This window comes from Anopheles darlingi, chromosome 3 (assembly GCF_943734745.1).
Source record: "Anopheles darlingi chromosome 3, idAnoDarlMG_H_01, whole genome shotgun sequence".
Classification (NCBI taxonomy): Eukaryota; Metazoa; Arthropoda; class Insecta; order Diptera; family Culicidae; genus Anopheles; species Anopheles darlingi.
In genome coordinates, this window is record NC_064875.1 from 2,677,895 (window position 1) to 2,702,500 (window position 24,606).

The 24,606-nt window shown below is 48.9% G+C and overlaps 3 protein-coding genes across 5 annotated transcripts in view; 2 read left to right on the plus strand and 1 right to left on the minus strand.

The window, feature by feature from the left end:
• The first annotated feature begins 283 nt into the window (after positions 1–283).
• LOC125957462 (tyrosine-protein phosphatase non-receptor type 23) lies at positions 284–6,840 on the plus strand. The gene is made up of 7 exons (XM_049690175.1): positions 284–487; positions 615–4,976; positions 5,035–5,178; positions 5,545–5,673; positions 5,742–6,120; positions 6,198–6,317; positions 6,383–6,840. The coding sequence occupies exons 1-7, from the start codon at positions 404–406 to the stop codon at positions 6,499–6,501; spliced, it is 5,337 nt and encodes a 1,778-aa protein (XP_049546132.1). The 5' UTR covers positions 284–403; the 3' UTR covers positions 6,502–6,840.
• Positions 6,841–7,989: 1,149 nt separating this feature from the next.
• Positions 7,990–22,322, plus strand: LOC125957468 (venom dipeptidyl peptidase 4). 3 transcript variants are annotated; one of them, XM_049690189.1, is made up of 7 exons: positions 7,990–8,356; positions 9,577–9,934; positions 18,832–19,323; positions 19,405–20,449; positions 20,524–21,075; positions 21,154–21,362; positions 21,434–22,322. In XM_049690189.1, exons 2-7 carry the CDS (start codon positions 9,716–9,718, stop codon positions 21,527–21,529), a joined length of 2,613 nt encoding a protein of 870 aa, XP_049546146.1. In that variant the 5' UTR covers positions 7,990–8,356; positions 9,577–9,715; the 3' UTR covers positions 21,530–22,322. The 3 variants fall into 3 exon arrangements, with proteins under 3 accessions (XP_049546146.1, XP_049546148.1, XP_049546147.1); XM_049690191.1 differs by lacking the exons at positions 7,990–8,356; positions 9,577–9,934 and adding exons at positions 11,046–11,955; positions 17,024–17,168; XM_049690190.1 differs by lacking the exons at positions 7,990–8,356; positions 9,577–9,934 and adding an exon at positions 15,191–17,168.
• LOC125957491 (sarcoplasmic reticulum histidine-rich calcium-binding protein-like) overlaps positions 14,416–24,606 on the minus strand; it is a 12,162-nt gene continuing 1,971 nt past the window's right edge. Inside the window, exon 2 of the mRNA XM_049690235.1 lies at positions 14,416–14,426. The gene's annotated coding sequence lies outside the window, so the exon portion shown is untranslated. The remainder of the gene's footprint in view (positions 14,427–24,606) is intronic.

Sequence of the window (24,606 nt, forward strand, 5' to 3'; positions counted from 1 at the left end):
TTACAACTTGACAGCCCGCCATATTGGATTTTTTCTTGACGTTTAGTGCGGCACTACAAAATCGAGCTTAAAGTCGCTCTATGCCGTTTTGCTAAGAGGTCTACAGAACAAATCCTTGTAAAAACGTTTTCCCTTCGTACCGCATTTCTCAAAAAACCCAGATCCGCCAAAACCGCGCCCCTCCAGTGCAGTGCACTCAACAGTCAAATTCTCATCTTTTTTCTAAAATCCCCGAGGAAAAGTTGGTCTTTATGACACCACCTTGTCTCGGGTGACAATTTGTGCATCTTCGTTCGTAGAATACTGCCGATCATTTTCGTAATTTCCAGTTCTGTTTTTCGTAATTTCCACCGAATCTAGACGATAAATAGAGGGCAGGGAAGCGCCACTCCACACGGCCAGGATGGAGGCCGTTCCGCGGATGCCGATGATCGGCTTCGAGCTGAAAATCAGCCCAGAATCGACTAGTTTCGGAGCGCTGAAACAGGTAAGAGCAAAAGTGATTCATAACCCCGCCAACCATCCCCCGCCCGCCTGGACAAAGACGAGCGTGATACGGCAAATCAAATTAGCATTTTCACCCCCCCCCCCCCTCACTCCATTCTCGTCTCCAGTACATCGCGGAGTACTATCAGGAGGATCCGGAGTCGTACTCCAAGGAGTGTTCCCTTCTCGAGCAGCTACGTGGAAATGCCGCTCGGCCGACACGCGATGTGGAGGGCACGGCCACGATCCGGCGGTACTACTGCCAGCTGCACTCGATCCAGAACCGCTTCCTGCTCGGAGGACTTAGCGAGAGCCAGCAAATGTTGACCTTCAACTGGAAAGATCTCTACTCCGGAGCGACAGCCAGCAAGACGAGCCTCAAGTTCGAGATGGCCTGCGTTTTGCACAACTTTGCCGCCCTGCACACACTGCTAGGGCGTGCCGAGAGTCGCTCCGATCCCGAGGGCATGAAGAAGGCCTGCACGCACTTTCAGTGTGCCGCCTGGGCCTATGGGCATGTGAAAGATAGCTTCAGCGGCCTCTCACTGCAGGGAGATCTAACGGCGGAACTGCTCATCTTCATGCACACCCTCTGCCTGGCCCAGGCACAGGAATGCATCATGGAGAAGAGCCTATGTGACAATCGGAAGTCGGGCATCATCGCCAAGGTTACGGCGCAGATCATCAGCTACTACAACTCGGCCCTTGCTGCGTTGTTGACGCAGGTCGGAGACGGCGGTCGTGTGCAGGACATAGTCGGGAGCAAAACTTTCAAGGAATGGCGCGGCTATGTGCGCTTTAAAATATCGTACCTGTCCTGCATCTTGCTGCTATACCAGGGCCAGCAGGCCGAGGAGCAGCAAAAGATGGGCGAACGCGTCGCGCTCTATCAGGCTTCGTTTGAGAAGCTCGAAGAAGCTCGCAAGGAAGCGAAGGGTTTGGCAAATCAGCAGCAAGTAGACGAGGCACTGCAGTTCACGATGGACGTCGTCGAGGCGAAGCGTAAGGCGGCCAAGAACGAGAATGAATTTATCTATCACGAGGAAGTCCCAGAACTGAGTGCGATCTCCGCCGTGCAGGGCGCCAATCTGGTCAATGGCATCGCGTTCAATGTGACCGACCCGGAAGCTATGGGAGAGGACATATTCCATCGGCTCGTTCCGATGAAAGCACACGAGAGCAGCTCGCTTTACAGTGAAGAGAAGGCCACGATCCTGCGTACGATCGGTGCTAGGGTCGAAGATCGAAATACCGAACTTGAGACATTTATGAGTTCGCTCAATTTGGCCGCGTTGCGACAGCTGGAAGTGTCGGGTGCACCGAATGATACTCGGCTACCACAAGGTCTGGTCGATCGTTGTGCGGAACTGCAGGCCAAACCGAACGCCATTCCCGATTTGGTGCAATCGATGGCCGTGCTGGCGGACACGTGCTCCGAAGTGGAACTTACATTGAAGGAGATCAAAAATCTGCTACGAGCCGATGAAGCCAAGGAGGATCGGTATCAGCAGAAGATCGGTCAACGATCGAACGGAGGTGCTCATATCGTCGAGCTGGGACGCGAGCTGGCCAAGTATCAGGAGGCACACAATAAGGCAGGCGAAAGCAATGATACCCTGCGGAAGGCGATGGGTTTGCACGTTCAAAACCTGAAAATCCTCGCCCAGCCGCTGCCGGATATCCGTACGCAGATACCGGTGTGTATGGAGCACTACGATGAGGCCACGTTTCGCGAACTGAACGCGATGCTTGCGAAGGTAGAGGAGATGCGTAACCAGCGTGAGAAACTTTATCAGGATCTGCGCCACCAAATCACGGAGGATGACATCACCTCACAGCTGATCGCACTCGATGGCGGTGGTTCTGAGCAGCAAAAGACCAAAATGGAAGCACTGTTCAAGAAGGAGCTAGCGAAGCATGATCAGCTGGTAGGATTGCTGGAGCAGAACATGAAAGCACAGCCAAACATACTAAAAGCAATGACGGAAGCCTACGCTCGCTGTGCTCCTTCGTTGAAAGGCTTCTCGGATACGAAAACGCGTCGTGATCAGTTCTTCTCCTCGCTGCAAGCTTCGTACGATGTGTACCAAGATTTGCTTTCGAAGAGTGCTAAAGGGCTCGAGTTCTATCGCAAACTCCAGAGCAACGTGCAGAAGCTCTATTCGCGTGTGAAAGCCGCATGTGATGTGCAGAATGAGGAGCGTAATCAGAAGCTCAAATCGAGCAACGTATCCAAGCGAACGAACGAGATCAACGGTGGTGGATTGGCAATGACAGGAGGCACTTCCACCACCACGACGACCTCCAGTGGTGGACCAAAATTGAAAGACTATCTGAAGGCCGGAACCATCACGCTTGGTTCGATAAAGGCTTCTGGAGTAGACAAGCATTTGCCATCTATTCGTCCTGCACCGGTTGGTTCCGAAAGCACTAACACGGGGGGAAGTGCTGCTGGCATTTCCGGTGGTTACTATCAGGACTCATACGGTGCAGGTTATAGTAATTATACCCAACAACAGCCACAACAGCAGCAGCAACCACAGCAACAATATAGTGGAAGCAGTATACCCTCCGCATCCGTGGCAGCAGGCTATGATTATTCGCAGTATGCGGCTTCACAGCAACAACAACAGCAGCAGCAGCAGCAACCGACGACAGGCTATGCTAATCCTTTGTATCAAAATACCAACAATGCCTACTATTACCAACAGCAATCGCAGCAGCAGCAGCAACAACAGCAGCAGCCCACTGCCAATTATGATTATGGACAGTACGCCAACCCAGCAACGCAGCAACCATCGCCTGCTCCTTCAACAGCATCATCCTCGACGGACATAAGCCAAACTCCGTCATGGCCCCAACTGTCGCAGCAATTTTCCTCGATGAATCTTCAGCCATCCACTGTCAGCGCTGAACAGCAAGGGGCATATTATGGAGTAGCTTCAGGAAGTGCCAGCACCACTACCGCCACTGTGGGATACACTGTCACATCGGATCAACAACAGTACCCTAATCTTCAATCACAAATGAATGCCTATAATGCACTGGCGCAACAGCAGTATCCCACCGCTTCAAATCCGGTTGCCTATGTGCACTATCCACAGGTCTCCTCAAGTGAGTCATTAGCCTCCATTCCACCGGTACAGGATGCATACGGTAACTACAATCAAACACCGGCTCAGTATCAGCAACCTGCCACAACACAGTACTACCAACAACAGGGGCCTTATCAAAATGAACAAACAACGTCCTACGGATCCCATCCGGGTTATTCGTACAACTCGCAAACAGGAGCTTACGAGTATACGAGCGGGTTCCAGTACGATTCATCGAACGCTTCCGGTTCGTATCAGAGTCAGTACTCCGGTGGTTCCCATCAAACACCGGCGGCAGTTGCCACACCGATCCAGTCCGTCACGTCTGTTGATTCTACCGCGCAGCAGTATCAAATCTCGGCCAGCCCTGCAATCGCAGGACAATCTTCGGGGATCCAAGCAAGCTACACTGCAACTGCTACCCAGCAACCACCAGCAGCCGATGCCTCCTCTTACTACGCCACGAACACGAACCCGACTGGCTACTATCATCAATCATCAACATATTCCACCATCCAGTCGAATCAATATACACAGCAACAAGTCGATTCGGCACAGTCACAGCCTAGTGCGGCAGTTCATCAGCAGCAACCGCAGCCGACTTACGATTCTGGCCACGTGACGCACTATTCACATCACACGAACTCGTACGTAGATAGCACTGGCTCTCAGCAGCACCAGCAACCCCAGCAGCAACCGGCAGCAACCACCACAACAACGACATCATCCAGCTCATCACAGCAACCAATTCAACCGACCGCGCAAGTCGCCTCGCAACCGGTCAAGCCTTCCACCAGCAGTGGTAACATCGATCTGCTATCAGGAATCGACTTTTCACCGGCGAACCTTCCACCGATTACCGTACCGATTCTGCAACCGCAACCCTCACTACCTCCGTCCATGGTCAGTGGCAGTGTCATCGATGGGAACGATGGAGTCGCGAGTGAGGTATTGACCCCAACGAAAGCAACGAAATCCGTGGTACCGGAGACCTCAACTGTGGTGCGAGATGCTGCGGCACAGGAATCAAGCAGTAGTAGTAACGCAGTACCGTTGCCAATAGCTAGCACACCCAGCTCGGTGCCATTCGGTGATCGTAAGCCAAGCTTCGACAATCTATCGCTCTGTTCCGATTTGAGCTCCAGTTTCGATTGGGATAGTGCTTCAGTCTGCGGTGCGACAGCCACTGTGACTGGTAGTGGAAGTTTGACCAGCGCACTGGACAACGTGTTTCTGCGCCCGGTCAAACCGGACCCCTTTGAGGATGGTACCACCGTCAAGTGGTTCCATAAGGAGGTGGAAAGGTTGGAAAAGTTCGTCGAAACAATCAACGTGAAAACGCTAAACGGTACCACGCCACTCGATAGCAAATGGAAGGAGCTACAGGATTTGTTGGTAAGCTTCGGAGATTCTTACTAGTTAGGCAGATGTTTAATTTACTTCTTACTCGTAGGTAAAGGAAGAATCCAAGCGGCAGGTTGGCGTGGCACGCCTTTTTCCGGAAAAGAATCGATCGATCGATTGTGTCCCATACGATCATGCCCGTGTGCAGCTATCAACGGATACGGATAACTATATCAACGCCGTTTACGTGAAGGTTTGTATTGTCCCAGATCTTCTACTCACCATCCCTACATGCGCGCATTAGCAATGGCTTAATCTAGGCTAGAGTTCTCCGCCTTTCCTTTTCGTAACTCAATAATTCGATTCCGTTCCCATCGTTTTAACCGTTTGTTTTCTGATTTTGTTCTCAAACTTTTACTCTTGAAAAATGAAAAATTGTCGAAAAAAAAGTTCAAAAAGGATCCCAAATTGGTAAGTTTTTGTCTATTTGCAGATAATAGGAGCCGACACGTTTACGATAATATATTAAATTGAAAAAGCATTTCATTAGTCCGTGTAGCCTAACACTCCCAAACAGCAAGTTTATTCTAACAGCATTTGCATTGTCTGCTTCCTCCAGGACCTTGGCTTTGGATGTCCAAACTTTGTGCTGGCGCAGACGCCGCTTCCAAACACGGTGAACGATTTCTGGAACATGGTCTGGTCCCAGAAGGCCAACGTGATCGTCGTTCTTCACACGGCAAATGAGGTATGGTTCGTTAGTTGCTTATCTTTAGAATCAATTTGCTCATCCTGGATCACTCTGGACTGTGACAGCTGTTAGATCCTTTCTGGCCAACGGACACGGGAAAGGAGCTGAGCTACGGCGATGTATCGGTGACACTCGTGAAACAATTCGATCTGACACACTGTACCGAGCGAACGCTCCGCATCCAGATGCTTGGCTCGGACTATTCACTTACTGTGGCGCTCCTGCAACCGAAGCTGTGGCCTAAAAACTCAGCCGAACATATGCTAGGTGTGGCCCAGAATCTGATCGATGCCTATCGTCAGTACAATCAGCCGATGGATCAAAAGACTGCCCAACTACGTCCGCTGGTGTTGAACTGTTTGACTGGAACCGATCGTTCCAGTTTGATCACGATCGCGATCATCACCATACTGGCTACGCAAACACGAAAACCATTGTTGATAAGTAGGTTTCTTTGTAGGATCGTGGATGTTAGCGTCACTGACTCTCTTTAATCCATGCTCATGCTTGTATCTTTGTAGATGTAATCGACATTTGGTACCGGATCTGCTGCCAGCGGAAGGGTGCACTGCGTGATCCTAACTTCATTCAACTTTCCTATCAGATCGTGCTGAGCCACGGTCACAGCATTCTGAACAAACGTAAGCGAAACGTTCTCCCTTGCAAAGCCGCCTGATGATCTATAATTCATTTTTTTCGGTTGCAGGTGGTATACTGACGTCGTATCAAATGAAATCAGCCCAAGCAGTAAGCAGCACGGTAAAGGAGGAGACCAATAATGATCCATTCAAAGATCTCGATCCCCTGTGGAAGTTGAAAGGGTGATAGCCCGATAGTCGAGTATCGTTATTTAGATCCGCGTGTGCTTGAGGCGAGGATGCAGGCCAAATTATTGTTACGTTTGCGTCTCTAAATTATGCAGCATTTCGTTATCGTGATGCAAAAATAGCAGCCACACCACCGGCATACTCACGGTTAATTCATTTTACTCCACTGACAACCGCAAGGCAACAGGCGACGTTATATTCCAATAATCTAATCTATTGTGTAGCACGAATGCACATATATTTATTTATATTCCCCATTTAACCGGCTGTTGAGCGCAAAAATATAACGGAATAAAGGTTCTGCATGGTTGTATCCAGGTGCAGAGGTAAATCGTTGGAAACAAAAAAGAAATACCCGGATTCTCTTAGAAAATATCACAATTTCTCCTACATTACAGGGGTTGTGTCTTTGGAATTTTCCAACGACGTTTATGGTCTTCCTGTGTCTGAGCCAGTATAATTACCAATCGATGGCCAGCACCATCAACACGTTGTTTAGAGGGAAGAAAGTGTTTTATGGGGTACTCATAAACCGTGTAATCATGGTTGTTCGTCTCAGCGTCATTCATTCATCTGCCTGTTTCAACCGTTTAGTGGATCACTGAACCGGATGGGTGAGGGTAGGAATGCAAAACATTTCCCTACACGCCTGACTGACCGCCACGGGTATCCTTGAGAGAAAGGGTTTACCCTTGTTGCCGTCATCATGAATATGGATGCATGGGTTAAATTGTCAAAGTCTATCTTTTTCTTAAGCGTCCGACCGGATGACCGGATGAAGAAGATGTTTTTGGTCAACACTGACTCAGGTCCGTTTCAATCATCTACGGACGCTGTGATAGTGCGGAACACAGAACAGTTGAACTCTTACACACAGGTATGTAACGCAATTAGAAATTCAAGAATTGAATTAAAAAATGTACTGTATGTAAATGTAATTGATGAATTGATGAGTGGTTGATGAAAAATGTAAATTGGTAAAAAGTACTTAATAAAATTAATTTGTGTTTAATAATACGTACTAATAAATCTTCCTCCAAGACAAGTCCTTTCGCAAAGCGTTTGACTACGGAACAGAAGATTCTAGGTTCAAATCCGGTTAGGGGTGTCGCACACAGATTTTTTTACAAACTTAATAATTTTTTGTGCTGCACTAGAAGTTTTTGAAGGTTTTCTCAACAAAATATGTTATTATAATTTTTTGTTATTAAAGTTGTTCGCCATAGGCATGAAATTCAAGGTAAAAGCAATCAACGATCGCAAATTCTGCGCTGATCATTCCTGTGAAAACAGCACTTTTGCTTCTACCCAACCGTACGGTTGCTGGGAGGAAAAACCTATCTCGCCTTATGTTGCGCTCTCCCAAGGCAGCGGCAGCCTCCACAAAACCAAAACTCATTGTCGTCATCGTCCCTCTCATCGCATCGGCGAACACAAACACGCTGCTCCATTCAACCGGTTCGAAAAGAGCGCTCAGCTGTCGCCGCTGCCGCTGTGGCCGCGATACCGTCGGTACTGGGTGGACTTACAAGTTCGTGCGCCACCTAGGGAAGAGAACGTGTTTTACGTACAGTTTCGCGTACTCCAAGTGGAAAGTGAAATCTTGGGCAACTTGCCAATGGTTGGGCGGGGGTGACGGTTCATTCTTGGCATACATCACTAGTGCCGCGCGCGGTAGTGTACACATTCGTTCCGCGTGCGTCGTTGTGATCGTTACGTTTGCTTCCGGAGCAGGATCATTACGCGTGGTACACGAGTGTGTGTGCAAATGATCTAATCAAAGAATGCTGTGAGGTGGAAAGCATAGCCTACTACCGTATACTAACTAGGGAGTGACCACCTGCAAAGTTGTGGTAGGTATATTGATCCAACGGTTGTCACTACTTGTCACACGATTTCCATTTCATGTGGTTGCGGTTTTCGTGGCATTTCGACGCCGAAAGAATGATCATCATCCGGTGTGATGAGTTCCGTAGACCGTGGCACACGAGCATCTCTCGCGTCTTCTCAAGGTGAAACCGCAACGGCCGATACGCGGCACACACTTTCAAGTGGTTGTTGTGGTCCGCGAAGATTTTGAGGTCAATCAGCGACGTCCACGGCTGATCTTCTCCTTCGGTGTGTGCGCGTCGACCGAAGGAGATACGATCGTTTTGTTTTCGTTTGATGATTGCACCAAGCCAGGCGATCGTGGGATGAAATTCAAAGTGTATTTTTCGAAAAGTTCAATCTTATGTTCCTTCATGTTCGTCATCGTCTCTACGATGTTGACTCACAATCGCGCGCTCGTTTCCGTGGGAAGTACTTTGTGTATGTACTCAGTTGTGCCCAGCTGTGTAAAGGTTGCTCATGCACGTGGTGCAATATGGAGAGCGGGGAACACCCGTTAGATGTAGAGTGCTTGTGCTGTACCTTGTGTTAGTACACGCTTGTTGATCGAGCACTACAATCTGTGTAAAAATGGAGGCCTGCCTACCATCGACTATCATCGCGAACAGACGTCACAAAATTATGTTTAGATGTTTATGTAAGGAAAAATTGCGACTGAAAACGCACCAGTCCTCGTTCTTTCACCCCAGGGCATTACGTTCGGTAATATCTTTCATAATTTGTCACTCATTTTAAACTGGGAACCGGTACGGCAGCCGCCCGAGAAAATTCCTTCTTTTCTCCAATGGCCTCGCTCAAACGAAGCCATGCCGTGCATTGTCGCCGAGCGTGCGAACAATGCTCATCAGCTTTCGGTTGTCGCGAAGGGCACTTTTAATGATTCGCGTCTTTCATACTCGCCCAAGCGAAGACCGGGGAGATGCGATGATAAGTCACAGCCCAGATGAAATCCGGTAGTCCGTCGATAGGCAGGGCGGCAACGCTTACTGCGTGCTGCACGACGCTTTTTGCCAAGGGGGATTTAGTTTCCTATTTTATCCATCCGGTCGAGTTCACTCGAAAGTCCCAAGGTCAGAGATTTAAAGATTTAAAGCAACCGGAATTTCCTCGAACGATGTACATTCCGCATCCAAAAAGGGGAGCAACAACTTTGTGATTTTCGTTTCCAATTTTCTCTCTTTAGATAAAAAAAACAGCATACCATGGACCTCGAAGGAATATGAACACTTGCAGCTGAAGCGGAACACGATCCTTAAATCAGCAGCATCCTTGGTGTGATCCCTTTTCCCGCAACCCCAAAAACTCAATAAAGGGCTTGAGTTATGAATAGAGCCGCACGACAAACCACCACCGAGTACCAACGATTGGCTACGAGCGACCGGGTGTCGGATTGCAGCGACTCGGAAAACGAAGATACCGCGATTGGGGCAGAAGCATCCGAGGACAGTGACGCACCGGTAGCTCCTGGTGGTCGGTGGCGTGGCGGTACCATCGTAGACATCGACCCACTACAAGGAGGACGGAAAATTGAAATGTACCAGGTAATAGCGAAAACCGATAAACCACCAAGCAATTACACCAATGTAAACCTGTTGAGCATAATGATAACGAACACGCCTGCGGGCGGGGTGTGGGTGTACTATGTAACGGACAGACTGTGCTGTTTCCACACACACCTCTGGTGCATTGTTCGTGGCCACCATTTTTCACAATGCGCTGCAATGAGGGTATGGCCACCATAATTCCCACCACCAGAAGTTGTGGTTCAGTTATTCTAATCATGTGGCCACTACATGGGGTGTCTCAGTTAAAATTGTTGGTTTGTACAATTATACACAATATTTGTATAGATTTTATTCTTCTAATTCTGAGGCAGAATATAAATTACCGCCCGTAGAAACCTCTGACAGGATATTCTGACCAACTTCGTATAATTTGTTGCCTTGACAGAAATCAAGAATTGCTGCAGTAACACTTGTCACAAATCAATCAACGTCACTTTGCAACGCTAATCTTCTAGGTTTGTTCTAGGAAAATGGAACTTGAAGCCGAACTACCGATTAGCACTTAAGGTTCTACAAATTCCATTATTATGCCATGGCCGTGACTTGTAAACCTTTAACCGAGAAGCATTAAGCGTGCGATCACCTTTTTAACACACAACGGAAACCACGTGGCATGAAGCACTAGTGTTCAAACAGTGGCTTAATTACCTATTGATTCTGCTGTGTCCGTCGAGAACCACTAGAAGCGCGTGACACGCTTTCGGTGTCATATCTTGGTTCAGAAATCATCCCAGCTGATGCCAGCTGAGGCCAGCAGCGGCAATTAATGCCCTCGTGTCCATAATTGCCCTCATCCTGATTAGCGGCGCGCGAGATGGCCTGGCCATCCTCAACCCGCAGAAAGCAATCTTCAAAGAGATGCAGACAAAAGCCCGACCAGCGAGGGCGGCGGCCACTGTGACGATGAGGTTGGCTTAATTGCAACCACCATGCAGCATCTCGTGGATTCCGACCAGGTTGTCTGGGGAGGGCCCTTCCCCCACCTTGGACACAGCGAAAGCTGAGGCTACGCTACGCCGATGGCCACAATCGCTGCGTTGATGAAACCAAAATCACCGACAAACTACCGACCAACGGTTAAGCAGTTTGTCACCGCTGACTGACCGATGTCTGTGCCGCCGTCGCCGACGTTGTTGACCACTTGGTGGGGACTTTCTCCAACCGGTCACGTCGCGTGGGGGAGCAACACCGGCAACAAGTCGTTGTTTACATCTCCGCGAGAGAAGTCTCGCCACCGCTGCTCGTGGTCGTTCGTTCGTGTCCGAGTAAGCCATGCGGTCGTGGCAAGCTGTTGGAGTCGCTAGACGTACAAAACTCCCGCTCTCTCGGCTGACACGCGAAGGCATTTGAATTTGAAGCAACATAACCAACGGTCAGAGTAAATTGTTTTCCTTAACTTTTCACTTTTCCGCAAATTGCTTGAGAAAATTGGCGATTGGCTGGGAAAGTAGTGGCATACTTATCGAGTACAGTGGAGCACCTTCGAAGGCCGCTATAATGAGAGAGCTGATAGAGAAACAAACAGTCAAAGTGCAAAAGTAAATCTCCCCAATTCGTGGCACAATTAACTTACCGTACCAAAAAACAACAGACTGCAACATTATGATGCGTTAATGGACTTTTAATTTCCTGCTCCTGATAGTCCGATATGGCCCTCGCTTGCGATTGAGTATTGCGAGAAGATGCAGATTGGTGGGGAAACGAACGCACAAAATTCGTCCGCTTCGCTCTCTCGCGTGCTCTCTCCCGCTCTCTGGTGGCTATCTATCCGTGGATGCTCGCTACCATGGCCACCCCGCCGAAGCGAAGATCAGAAACGCGAATGGCCCCGGCCCACTAGTAACCGAGTAAGGTTGCCGCCGGGGGAGATTCACTTTACGCCGAGTACTCGATCCGTCCAGTTCGGTGTGGTGCGCGGGTTCGGTCGGTCCCTTCGTCCCCGTCCGGTTTACGATCAGATCACGGGATTGTCTCGTTCGTGTGTGTAGCTGTGTGTGGTCAGTAAAGGGTGTACGCACCTTAAAATGCGCCATTCCACCATTCTCCAATCCAAAAGGGAATTGGCACTGTATAGTGTGTGCGGTGTTGACGGTGTTTGCGTGATTTCTGTCTGTAGAAAGCCCTGAAACCGTGGCCATGCCAAAAAGGGCTATACAGTTATAAGCCCGTGTGCCATAACGTGGTGACCAATTATGTGCGAACGATCGATCCTTCGACGACGAGGGCGATAAAATGCTGCTGAAGCTCGATTGAAGGAGATCGCCAACCACAGTGTGCTGGAGTGAAATGAAGATTAATTATGTTTCGTTTAGTAACCACTACTAGAATTTCGTTTAGTGTTCTCCTTCTCTAACCAGACCTAGAAAGGCCCTTTACAACTCTCCTTTTGTACGATGTTCATCTGTTCTACGTTCGCTTCCCGCATTGCCGCGCGTTATGATGTCTAATTTGGGGACCCCATGTAACCAGAACCTTACATTTCGGTGTCTTTCGCGCTGTGACTTTCTCTCGCATAAAGCATTCCGGTGCAACGGTCCAGCGTCTGGCTAGAGCGTCGTCTGCCGGCACGCACCTACCATTCGTTACGTGTGCACATTCTCTCAGCCAGCTCAGCGACACCAACCGATTATAAATATTATGTCCACGCTTCATGCGACTACCGCGGCAAAAGTGGGAAATGCAATGCATCATCTACCTTCTTCCTGTGTACCACACATTCGCTGCACACACGCCGGTGCCGGTGTTGTCTGCCATTTCCTCCTGGCTCCCAGCAGAACAGAACGCTGGAACACAGAACTGTACACGAGCTAACATATACTATAAATCATATCCCACAAAACGTGACCGAGCACAAAATGGACGTTAAAATCCATAAAAAAACGCCCATCTGCACCTCTGGGTTGTGGTGTATCGCGGATAACATCTACGGTACGGTAGTTACGCGTGACGTTCCGGACGGAAACCATACTGTGTGGCGATAAGCAACTAGCGAAATGGTAGTTGGCCATTCGCCGGTAAGGCATCTCCGTATCGTAAAACAAATGTTGTCAAAGCATCTCCATGCCCGAGGTGTGATTGCGAATCTTTTAATTCGTTGATTACTCCGCAATCTTTCGTTCGCTACGGTGCTTCCACCGAGCAACAGAGCTGCAGCGCGAGATTCCAGGTTTATCGTGACAGCGAATCAACATTCTTTTGGACCCCTGGACGTGAGAGAGAGAGAGAGAGAGAGAGAGAGAGAGAGAGAGAGAGAGAGAGAGGGAGGGGAGAAGATCCATGGAGAAGGGCGACGTATTCTGTCGCTATCTGATGTTCGAGTCCCGGCGTTACATCATGGCCGTACGGTGTGACAATACGAGAACCGTTCGCTCGTTAAGTGGTGGACAGGTGATACACACACACACGACAGGAGATGGCGATGTCGAATGCCATATTGCCAGCAAATATGTCCACCAGCCCCAGGCGCGCACCCTTACCAAACGTGAAGGAAAAGGTTATTTGCAACTCGACGACGACGAGCTGTACGATCCGGTTGGCGGGGATCGTCGCGCGTTCGTAGAAGCTTGGTAGAACCGGTTTCGAACCAAATCGAAGAGCCTCCTCCACTGGAGCTGATGCTGAGCGAAGGCTGAGCGCCGTACCTTCTAGGCACCCCACTGGCGGCGACCTGTGCATCAATGCCATTTCGATGAGAGTGGAATTCGTTGGCTTTTTTTGGAGGCCTCGTTTTTGTGGCGTGCCCTTGGCGTGCTCTCGTTTTGCTCGAATCGCCACCGACGCCAATGTATACTTTGAATTCAAATTCAAAGCCAACTGCACTGAACTGGACCACACCAGATCGACGCTTTGTCCACCGGTCCGTTCGTCCGTCCGTCATGGCCAGCTGGGTTCGCCTACTCCGGTCGCATTCAAGTGAAGCTGCGAAATGCCATCCAAACGGAGCAGCAGAGTGTTTCGATCGAAGTAACCCAGTATGATCGTGTCCGTTTGCTCTAGACATCTTCGTGGCAAAGAATCGAATCAAATAGGAAAAGGTTAACGTGTTAAGTGGCTGAGCGGCTGTGACCTGCTGTGTCGCTGGTGCTGGTGCTGGTGGCGGGAAGATGTGCGCCTCAGCACAGCAGCAGCCAGTGATCGTCGTAGTAAACGACACTTTGTCCCCGGGAACCCCGGACCGCAGTTGATTGATGTGGACGAGCTTCCACGTGAGAAAGCAGCGCGCATATGAAACACGAGCATTGTCTGGGTGGCTTGTGTTTCAATTAAACTTTCCCCCGCTCTGCTGCTACACAGTTCCAGTTCAATCGATTCCCTTTCGTACGATTCCTGCCAGACATTGTGGCGATGATTGTGACGCCGAAAGAGGAGACGGTCGATCGATTTACATGATGGCGAACACGTGTTTCAAGCAAATCACGTAAGCTACGCTCATAAATCGTGAACTAATCATGCAGAAACTGCCTTTGAACTGTTGCTGAGGGACGACGATGCCGGATGGGTTGGTCCTGTATGGGGCGGCCCGGAAGGAACCCTTTTTTCGCAATTCATCCGCATCACCCAATGAGGCGCTCGATCCGGCATTCGATGATTAGCGCTGGTTGACTGACAGCAGCAAAGCTTAAAAATCAATTGAGAAATTCCTGCCAGCGCCTTCCAGCGCCAGCATGCACGGATAAGGCACACATGCACACACACGCACATGACCACTGGACCTGACCTGACCTGATGCAGGAATGCTTTGAAACGAGATTGCTGAAGATAAAATGGAACGGCACAGGACGCGGTTGAATGAATTGACTTTAAACACTGCACACGAGATAGACGAGAAGCTGAAGAGCATTAATAATGCATCCTTTGCATCATGGGGACGCCTGACTGTCGCGGGAAGGAGGAGAAGGTTTTGGAGCGTGATAAGTGCCCAGTTTAATGACACATAACGCCGGCGCGGGAGGTGGTGATGCGGTGTATCTCCTGGATCCTTAGACGGCATGATGATGGTGCGAAACCGAAGGATGTGTGCTCGGCGCATTGGACGATTACCAGCGCGGTGCCCAACGCTTTAATGGGTTAGCTCCAGTGTATCCACCCCCTCCCCTCTCAAGGGATCAACCATAACGGCGCTCTGATGCTGCCGTTCCTTCTCCCGGAAGCTTACGGTGGTGCGGATACTGATGAAGGATTGTGTGCTTGTATGTGACCAAGTGGCCTGGTAAAGGGGAAGGGGGGGGGGGGGGGAGGCCATGAAAAATGCAAACGTTTTCAAAGCTGGTGCACCAGCGTGACATTCTAGGGGCTGATGGAGAGATGTCGACCACTAGTCTGGTCTGGGCCAAAAGAGTTCATTATGGAGAGCAATTGGAAGGAAACATCATGGTTAAGATTGAATACGTTAAGTCAATGGACACAACTGCCGCCAGAGAAGACCATAACGGGGGTTAATTAATGTTAATCGAACTGAGAACGCATACGTCGCACGATGGATTATGGTTTTCGTCGCTCGGTCACGCGGTTGTGCTGAAAAGAATCGTTGATTGAAGATGCAGCAGAAGGAAGATTGAGCACTATAGTTCCGTACTTGTGCTGACGCTCTTAAGAACCAACCTCACCAGCAACACACAAGATGACGTGCCCAGTAGGTATTTCTGAAACCAAGAAGCGACCAAGCAGCAAATGATTCAATCAATTCCGGTAACCAATCCCCGCGAGATGCGGCTTAATTGGAGCGAATCATCGGTTCTTATCACTGTCGCCAGTCTCGAAAAGCGTACGTCATACACACAATGGGCTAATGTGTCACCAGCACCACGGGAAAGCTTGCCAGCAAACGGATGGTCTACTCATCTCGTGGCTGTAACCAACCACGTGGAACGGTCTGCCGTGAGGACTGTACTGCCGTGGCGGCCAGTGATTCATTGTGTAGCATGCTCCGTACGGCCAGCTCCAATTAGTATCACGCGACCGACCATTGCCCAACATTTGATACAAAGCATGCAAACATCGAGACAGAGGAGGGCGCAGTGTTGGATAATGCCAGGGATTGTTTAAGAAGTTAATCGTTGAGCTTAGCGCGTCCGCTCCAAAGCACCCGCTCATTATCACTTCACAGTGGCAGCGCGGCCAATTGCCCAGACCAATTTAGGTGTTGACCGGGATTTCCGGGTCCCGGCAGACTGCAGTACCGTGACGCTTCCACGCTCTATCTGTCGCGTCACGAACACGGCGGCCATTACATGGTTACTTGGGCACGGCACCGACGCCAGTGCGCCTTTCGCGCGGTGAATCCGGAGCATTACACCGGTGATAGTAAGCGGGGGGTGCAATTCTATGGTCGAGAAACTCGGGGCTGTATGATGTCATTCTAACGCTCGACCTCGTCTCGTCCCGTTCCCGATAAGTTGTCGAGTCGATCAGCAACATGCTCCACTTTAATTGGAAGAAATTTCGGACAAGATAACGCTGGTTGCTGGTGCCTCCCTTGGTGACATCGTGACATGCCCGATGGACATGCACGGTTTCTCGATATGATTGTCTTTCAAAAACTTTCACCAACAGCCCTTGGGGGGGCCGCCTTGGAATGCGGAGTTTGCGGAGACAAACCTTCCTTCCTTCCAACAAAGCAGTACAAAAAGCATTTCGTCGTTCTGGGGGCTAACGAATCTGTACGATTCGATATGTCGACCGAGGTCGCACCCAGGTTGTTTGTACAGCTGCTGCTGCTGTTGCTGTTGCCGCTTGTGAGGAACATTTGAGAGACAGAAATACAGAGACATTACTGTGAAAACACTTCGATGGGTGTGTGTGAAGCGGGCGTACAGGGAAACAACAGATGAACAACCTTCTTCCAGCCAGAGGCCACCCAGCTCATTCCGGTGTTCGACGTTCATCTCCCAAACGTCCATACGGGCAGCCACGTTGGCAGCACCGACGATACGCGTACGATAAACGCTTTCGCGAGTGAAAATTTTGGAAACAATCGATGAAAAATCCATGTTGATTGCTTACCTCCGCCCCAAAGGAAAAGGTCAATATCTTCATTTTCCATTTCCCTTCCTTATCGCGATACAGCAACAATAGTGTACGAAGCGAACGAACCCGTGTGTGTGTGTGTGCGCGAGTTGATCCGGAAAAGTGAAGTGAAAGCTGCCCCGGGCACTCCGCGAACATGGCAGCATCCAGTGGAAATTCGATTGAGATCGGACATTCGGACCAGGTAATTTTTGGTTGTAAAGAAGGAAAGTCGAGAGGGGGGCGGGGTGGGGGGGAACAATTTCATAATAAACCACCCCACTGGGAGATGTGGAAGTAAAGCACGCGAATGGATCATGTTAAATCATGCATAGAAGACTTATGCTGATACCAGGGCATGGCCATCTGAGAAAATCCGGACTAAATGCGATGTTATATGTAGGATAATTTATGGATGGAGTCACGGGAGTGGCAAGAAGAGTGGCTGAAAGTGAAACAACTCCAGAGAGCGGTTAAAATTTGCTGGCCCTGCAACGGGGCCAACTTAGTGACACTCCGTAACGCCGATGTGACGTAACAACCCCCCATCCCCTTCCCCCCTTGCCACTGGACTGGACGTGAAATGCGTGATCGGATCGAACCTTCCCCGGTTGCGCCCGGTTGATGTTTGTTTTTTCAATTTACTTCGGACACTTTTTTCATGCACTTCATGCGAGTCGTAATCGGGTTAATGTGCTCTTCGCACCCTTTCCGATGTCGGTCAATCGGCCGGCTTAGGAATGTGCTCCGTGCACACTGGATTGCATAAAACAGATTCCCGGTCAGGTGCGAGCGCTGAATACTAAGTAGCATCGCAACATCTGCCTTTCGCAATCGCGAGCGATCGACCGATCGCAAACCCAAGGCTTTGTTGAGTTAGATCAAGATCATCAGAGGCTTTCTCCTATGCGCGTGATCATCAAACAATTAGTTTTTTTTTTTTAATTGCCATCGATCAGCGGCCGTCTATCGTCCATCCTTCGGAAGTGTGGCGTGGTCGATCGGTCGTCACTTAATTATATCATAATTCTTTCCTACTTCCCTGACAAAGCCAGTTCGTTCCACCTGTTTGGTGGAGCCATTTTGGGGAGGGGAGGAAAGGTGCGTGCAGCACGAGCGGATCGAGCGCAGCTGACTGGTTTTTCGGAACGTGGCCGGTTCGCGATGACGGTTAGCTAACACGCGATCAGCGGGCCGCGATCGCGAACGTAACTCAAGGCTCATTAGTCGTGCCTGGGCTTGGTCTGCAATCATGGCCGGTGCTGCTGGACACCAGAGCTTATATGAACCTAGGAAGTGTATTTAATGCTGAATAAACATAAGGCTGCTTACGTTGGCTACCCAACGGTTTCCAAGACCATTCTTTGGGGAGCGTTGCGAAGCCTCGAAGAAATCTCGTTGGCCAACATGTTGGTGCTTATCGCGCTGTTCGCCGTTAAGTAGATTGATAAAATGAAGGACCCCAGAGAGGACACTCTCGAAACAATTGCCTCGCGATACGCACGCCGAATTGACCAATTAGATCATTAAATGTTCGCGACAGCGACACACTATCAAACTCATCCAATCGATAACAATACTCGACGACGACGATGAGAGCGAATTTTACAGCGAATCCATCATCGAGGCTGATAAGAGTGCAGAAGAGGACACATGACACAGAGGGGGGGGGGGGGGGGGGGGGGGGTGCGAATGGGATAATCAAGATAAGTGTCTATTGACTTCGAGTGGCCACGGGATAAGGCAATTGACGTGTTTGTCAGCTCAACCAAAGATGAATGAGCGATATCGTCGAGTCATGATGATCGAGTGTGAAGCGACTAATCTGGGGATTTTTTTTGTGTTTTTCCCAATCATTCCCAACACAGGAACTGGTCGGTTCGGGAAAGAGTAGCCTACGGCGGTATATGCTACTCGGCACCCTCGCCCTCATCCTTACCGTTATCGCCGTCGGTTTGGTGGTAATGCTGACGGCTGCTAATGATGAAGGAAGCAGCTCACCGGAAACCTCACCCATCGTGGCAACGGGAGATCCCATCACACTCGAGGATATTCTGATGGGAAGACTGTCGGCCAATGGGTTCACGGGTACGTGGACTTCGAACGGTAAGATCATTTACCGGGATGATCTCGGTTCGGTGATGCTGTACGATCCGGAACAGAACGATGCGAAGACACTGCTCGGACCGGCGCACGAGCAGCTGTTGCAGGGTTTCAAGTTTGACTTCTCACCGGACGGGAACTATCTGCTGGTGGCCCGCGGTTACAGTAAGATCTTCCGCCATAGTTTTCTGGCTATTTACGACATTGTTGAGCTGAGCACGAGACGCATCATCCCGGTGAATGTTGGTGGCGCAAGGGTAAGTTGGTTGGTGCGCCAATCTCGCCGAATAAAACATTAACGCCGTAACGTTAACGGAATGCTTTACCGTCGTTTACAGCGCCCTCTGAATCTGGTCGAATGGGGTCCAACCAACCACTCGTTCGTGTTTGTGTTCGAGAACAATCTGTACTACCGCCAATCACCGGAAGCGACCGAGATCCAGATAACGACCGATGGCAGCCCGAGCGTGTACAATGGTATCCCGGACTGGGTGTACGAGGAGGAAGTGTTCTCAACCAACATCGCCACGTGGTTCTCACCGGATGGTCGCCAGATTGCGTTTATTCGCTTCAACGATACCGAAACGCCGCTCATGAAGATCCCGATTTATGGACCACCGGGCAACCCGGACTATCAGTATCCGCACGAGCTGTCCCTGCACTACCCGAAGGTTGGTACGAAGAACCCGATTGTCCATCTGTTCCAGTACGATCTGCGGGAGCGTAAGATGCAGGAGGTGGAACCACCGCGTGAGCTGGTGAATGCAAATCACGATCACATCATTACGAGTGTCGGTTGGTCCTCGTCCAGCGAGCGGCTCGTGACAATCTGGAAGAACCGAGTGCAGAACCATGCGATCCTGCGATCGTGCAAGCCAATGAACGGTTCCGCTGCGCCGGCCGATGACTGCGAGACGGTACACGAGATCAAACTAACCGACGGTTGGTTGGATCTGTTCAGTGCTCCCATGTTTAACGCTGCCGGAACACATTTCCTAGTGGTGGCCTCTCAGAGCCAGGGCACTGCCGGGGGTTTCAAGCACATTACCATGATCTCAACCACGGAACCGAGCTCGGCGGTGGCCCTCACCAAGGGACAGTTTGTTGTGCAGGATCTGCTCAAGTGGGATGCGGAAACGAACATGATCTTCTACACGGCCAACACGGAGGAGGAATCACACGTTCTGCACGTGTACGCCATCGAGGGACGGGTAGGTGCGGCGGATCCGCAGTGCCTGACCTGCGATGTGAGCGTTGGCGAGAAGCAGAGCTTCTTCAATGCACAGATCAGTCCGAAGGTTGGCAACTACCTGGTCCTAGAGGCCCGAGGACCCAACATTCCCTGGAGTCACGTGTTCCACTGGAGTGTAACAGAGGCTAAAAGTGAGTGAAGAGATGTTCCAATATGTTCCAGTGATTTCTGATGTTAATGCCCGGGTTTCGTCTTTTGCTTCCAGAGGTCGAACTGAAGCTAATCAAAGCGTGGGAATCCAATACCTTCCTAGAGACAATGCTCAAGAGGAAGGCCGTACCGAAGGTCGAGATCCATGAGCTCGAGCTGGATAATGGATTTAAGGCGAAGGCGTTGCTGTTGATACCACCGGGTATCAACACGACCAGTTCGGCCCTGCAGTATCCGATGCTGGTCGATGTGTACGGTGGACCAAACTCTGCCAACGTGGTCGGTACGTGGTCGATCGGTTGGGGTACGCATCTTGCCTCGAACCGATCGGTCGTGTACGCCAAGATCGATGGCCGGGGCAGTGGTTTGAGAGGTGATCGTTTGCTGTATCAGATCTACCGGAAGCTCGGTACGGTCGAGATAGAGGATCAGATTGCCGGTGCCCGGAAGCTGGCCGAAAAGTTACCGTACATCGACTCGAAGCGTGTAGCTATCTGGGGTTGGAGCTATGGTGGTTACGCTTCTGCCATGGCACTAGCACAGGATACGGAGCATGTATTCCAGTGTGCCGCATCGGTTGCACCAGTTACCGATTGGTCGTTCTATGGTAAGTCAGACTCACATTACGGCTGGAACTTGTGAGGATTTACAGCATCTTTTCTTTCTTCGTTCTATTCCTTGATAGATTCAATCTATACCGAACGTTACATGGGACTGCCGAAGGATGATAATCAACGGGGATATGAGCAATCGCGACTGACGGCCCAATATGATCGATTCCGTAATCGTAACTATCTGCTCATTCACGGTACCTTCGACGACAATGTCCACTTCCAGCAAGCAATGCAGCTCTCGCGTGCTCTCGAAACGCACGATATTATGTTCAAGCAAGTGGTAAGTACAGGCTAATAAACGCCAGGTGTGAAGGTCAGGTGTGCTGATTCGCTTACCTTTCCTGCTTCCAGAGTTACCCCGATGAGGATCACAGCTTAGCTGGTGTTCGACCTCATCTTTACCACACGCTCGGTCGCTTCTTCAGCGAATGTCTGAAATTGGATTAATGGACCTGCTGCTACGATCTTACCGTTGCATTCCGTAGCTTAGCTCTACGATTTGATCATGAGAGAGCAGACGCTTCTTAAGATCGTCACGAATGTTATCTACCTTTATAAAAAAAACAACCTCCTGTTCTCCGTGTGCAAACTATTCTCCTCAGATATTGCCGCTACTTAAGCAAACACACACACACACAATTTAGTACCCACCCCGGGCAGCAGGGTGATGTATATAGTAGTTGGTAGTAAAAGTTGTTTGAAATGTCCACAGTCCGGCAAACCGGCCGTATGGATCGCATTTCTTGGCAGCGATTGGAGAAACCCCGCTAGCTAGCCAGGCTGTCGCTCTGCTCTGTGCATTGTTGTTGGCTAGCATTTTAATCGTGTATGTGTTTGTGTAAATGTATACTATGTGTAAATACCATTAGGTCCAATCAAGGGGACCCAAAAATGTTAGGTAAAAGTAGGATCATGAGTGCGCGCGTATCCTGGGGCATGGAGAAGCGATACCGAGAAAAAAAACCTGAGGCAAGTTTGATTTTAAGGCGTCTTACTGCCACAAAAAGATGGTACAACAAATCGGAACATGTTATGGTATAAAAAGAGGACGAAAAAATGAAGAGAACAGAAACGAAACGAACTGAATGTGTCCGAAACACTAGTCAAACACAGTGAAACGGCACACAACAGCACACAGCCAACCGCTCAGAAGGGATCGTCGGTGAAAATGTTCAATGATGAAGTGCTAGAATGAAAAGTAGCTAATAAAATGTCTTATTTTATGAAAAAAGAAACGACTTCTTTAGCAGCCATTATGTTGGGAGCTCCTTTCCTTTCAATCTGCGACACATTTCGGTTTTGTTTTACATAAGATTCACTTTATTTAAAGGTTGTTGTCTCTCTCTCTCTCTCATATTCCTTTTTTTTGTTCCATTTTCGTATTGTAATGCTCCGTTTTCCCTCAATACCCATGTATTTACACACATTTATATATTGTTTGTTTGACTTATTCTGCCACTGCTGTATGCTGCACTCTTACCTTGCTCACCACTCTCCCTTTCCGAACGGTTAGGCTACTATTCATATTTGCTTACTTAACGAGTTTATAATTTACTGTTCATTTACCGATTCAGATTGTAAATTACCGGAAAGGAAGGATCTCAAAAGGAAGGGAGGAGCCGGGTTACACACTACCGTTCTATTATTAGTGCAAAGTGACCGCGTGATGGTGTTTCAGCAAAGAAACACTTTTTAACGTTTGTTCACTAACATGATTTGCTTTTTTCCTTTGTCAACCCTTTTCTCAAATCTTGATTTAATGGTTTTGGTTCCAATTTTTACTAACACCTTCGCCGCCGTATGTATATTACGTAAAAATGTATCTCTTCTTGCTTTTAGACATTTCCATTTTTTGGTTACTCTTTTTACAGCGGTGCAATGTAATCGCATCGACCATTAGAGCGCAGAGGGATGGAACCTTTTTATGAATAGTTTGTAAAAATATTTGATTTATTTTCGCCTTCATACACCGCTTCTGCTTCCCATACCTTATCATGTAGTTGTAGTACGTGTCTGATGCTCGAGAGTACCCACTTTCCTCTCTACCCTTGCCAACTTTTCTCAAGTTTAAAATGCTTCTTCCGGTTACGGTGAGTTCTTCTACCGTTTGCCATGCTATTTATACAGCTGCTCATTACTTGTTTAAATCGATATTGTATGTTTTTTGCGGAAAAAGAACTGATCGTGTAGCGCGTATTTGTGTGAAATATTTAGCAAAGACGGTGCACTTTTATTCCAAACTGTGTGTTTTCCACTTTGCTTTGCATGTTCCAAGTATTTTTATGCGGGGGTAGTTTGCCTATCTCTCTGCCCCTTATTCGTCTGCCGTCCATTTACTATTAGCTAAAATTGTACTCTTCTGTGTTTCTTTTTTTTTTGTTCAAGGGAGCTCAATCGATCTAAGTTTTTGTAAAATTTTGAAACAAGCTCTTCCTGTGTTCTGCTAACGTTCCTAAATCCACACCTGGGTGGATTGGTGGATGACTTTGTTTCCCATCCGATTGGTTTATTCCGAGTAATGCTATGTGAGACTGACGGAACATTATGCGCGATAAAATGACATTCAAAACATACAACACGATTGATTATTCTGGGTTTCTTCTTGCTCTTCCGTTTTCGTTTTACTCCCCTTTGCTTCTCATTTATTCATTACCCTGGACCAATCCCTTCGATTGCCAATTGTTTTGTTCAGATTTTTTTAAAATTTTGATATTAAATTGCCAGGGATCGGTGATCGATCTATGTACTAAAGGTTCTTTTGCTGCTGCCGCCGCACACGCACAAAACACACACACACACACACACAAAGAACGTGACGGTGGCCACTCATGAATTCTACAATCGATGCACGACAATGAAGTTGTATGAAGTGTGTATATCTATAGTTCACGAAACTCGTTTCGCTTGAAAGCTCCCCGGCACTACACCAGAGCGAAGTGAAACCAATAAATAATTAAATTTCCCTTGTCCACTTTCACATTTAACCTTCTTCCGCATTATGTCACACTCGTTGTATTGGATGTTTTTGATATTATTTTAAAATTCCACGATAAAAAGAAAAACAATACCGGTGACCGTTGCGGGTTATCGCATCTCCTCGCTTGTCCACACGGCAATAATGCAATGTAATAATGTCAGGTGTGTGTGCATATGGCGGTGCCTAACCGCCGTTAGTAACCAGCACACTGTAGGAAGCTCTTCTCTCAAAGAGAGGACCCCTATATTCCATATTCGAATTCGTATTTACTCGCTACAAACTTAGCAAACTTTCAACTAGCAACTGAAACAAACCCACCGCCCCTCCACTAATAAACTTACGCCACATGTGTCTCGTGCTCTCTTGTGTAGTGTCATCATGCATACTGGCATACGAGCTTGACTGGGATGCAAATGATTAATAGTCTCTCTAGTTCTAGCATTTACACAAGCTAGCTTTTACGCACTCGTTCCCTCACAGTCACACTTGCTGCCAAACTCATCCATAATACTACCTCTACCATCAACCACACCCTCCGTTTAGTGAC

Excerpts from the sequence above, each read along its gene's own strand:
- LOC125957468 (XM_049690189.1), top strand. The coding sequence starts at position 9,716 with ATGAATAGAGCCGCACGACAAACCACCACCGAGTACCAACGATTGGCT. Across the intron at positions 20,450-20,523 it reads GAGTGTAACAGAGGCTAAAA|AGGTCGAACTGAAGCTAATC; the intron begins GTGAGTGAAGAG and ends TTTTGCTTCCAG. Across the intron at positions 21,076-21,153 it reads TACCGATTGGTCGTTCTATG|ATTCAATCTATACCGAACGT; the intron begins GTAAGTCAGACT and ends ATTCCTTGATAG.
- LOC125957462 (XM_049690175.1), top strand. The coding sequence starts at position 404 with ATGGAGGCCGTTCCGCGGATGCCGATGATCGGCTTCGAGCTGAAAATC. Across the intron at positions 5,179-5,544 it reads TCAACGCCGTTTACGTGAAG|GACCTTGGCTTTGGATGTCC; the intron begins GTTTGTATTGTC and ends TGCTTCCTCCAG. Across the intron at positions 5,674-5,741 it reads TTCTTCACACGGCAAATGAG|CTGTTAGATCCTTTCTGGCC; the intron begins GTATGGTTCGTT and ends GGACTGTGACAG.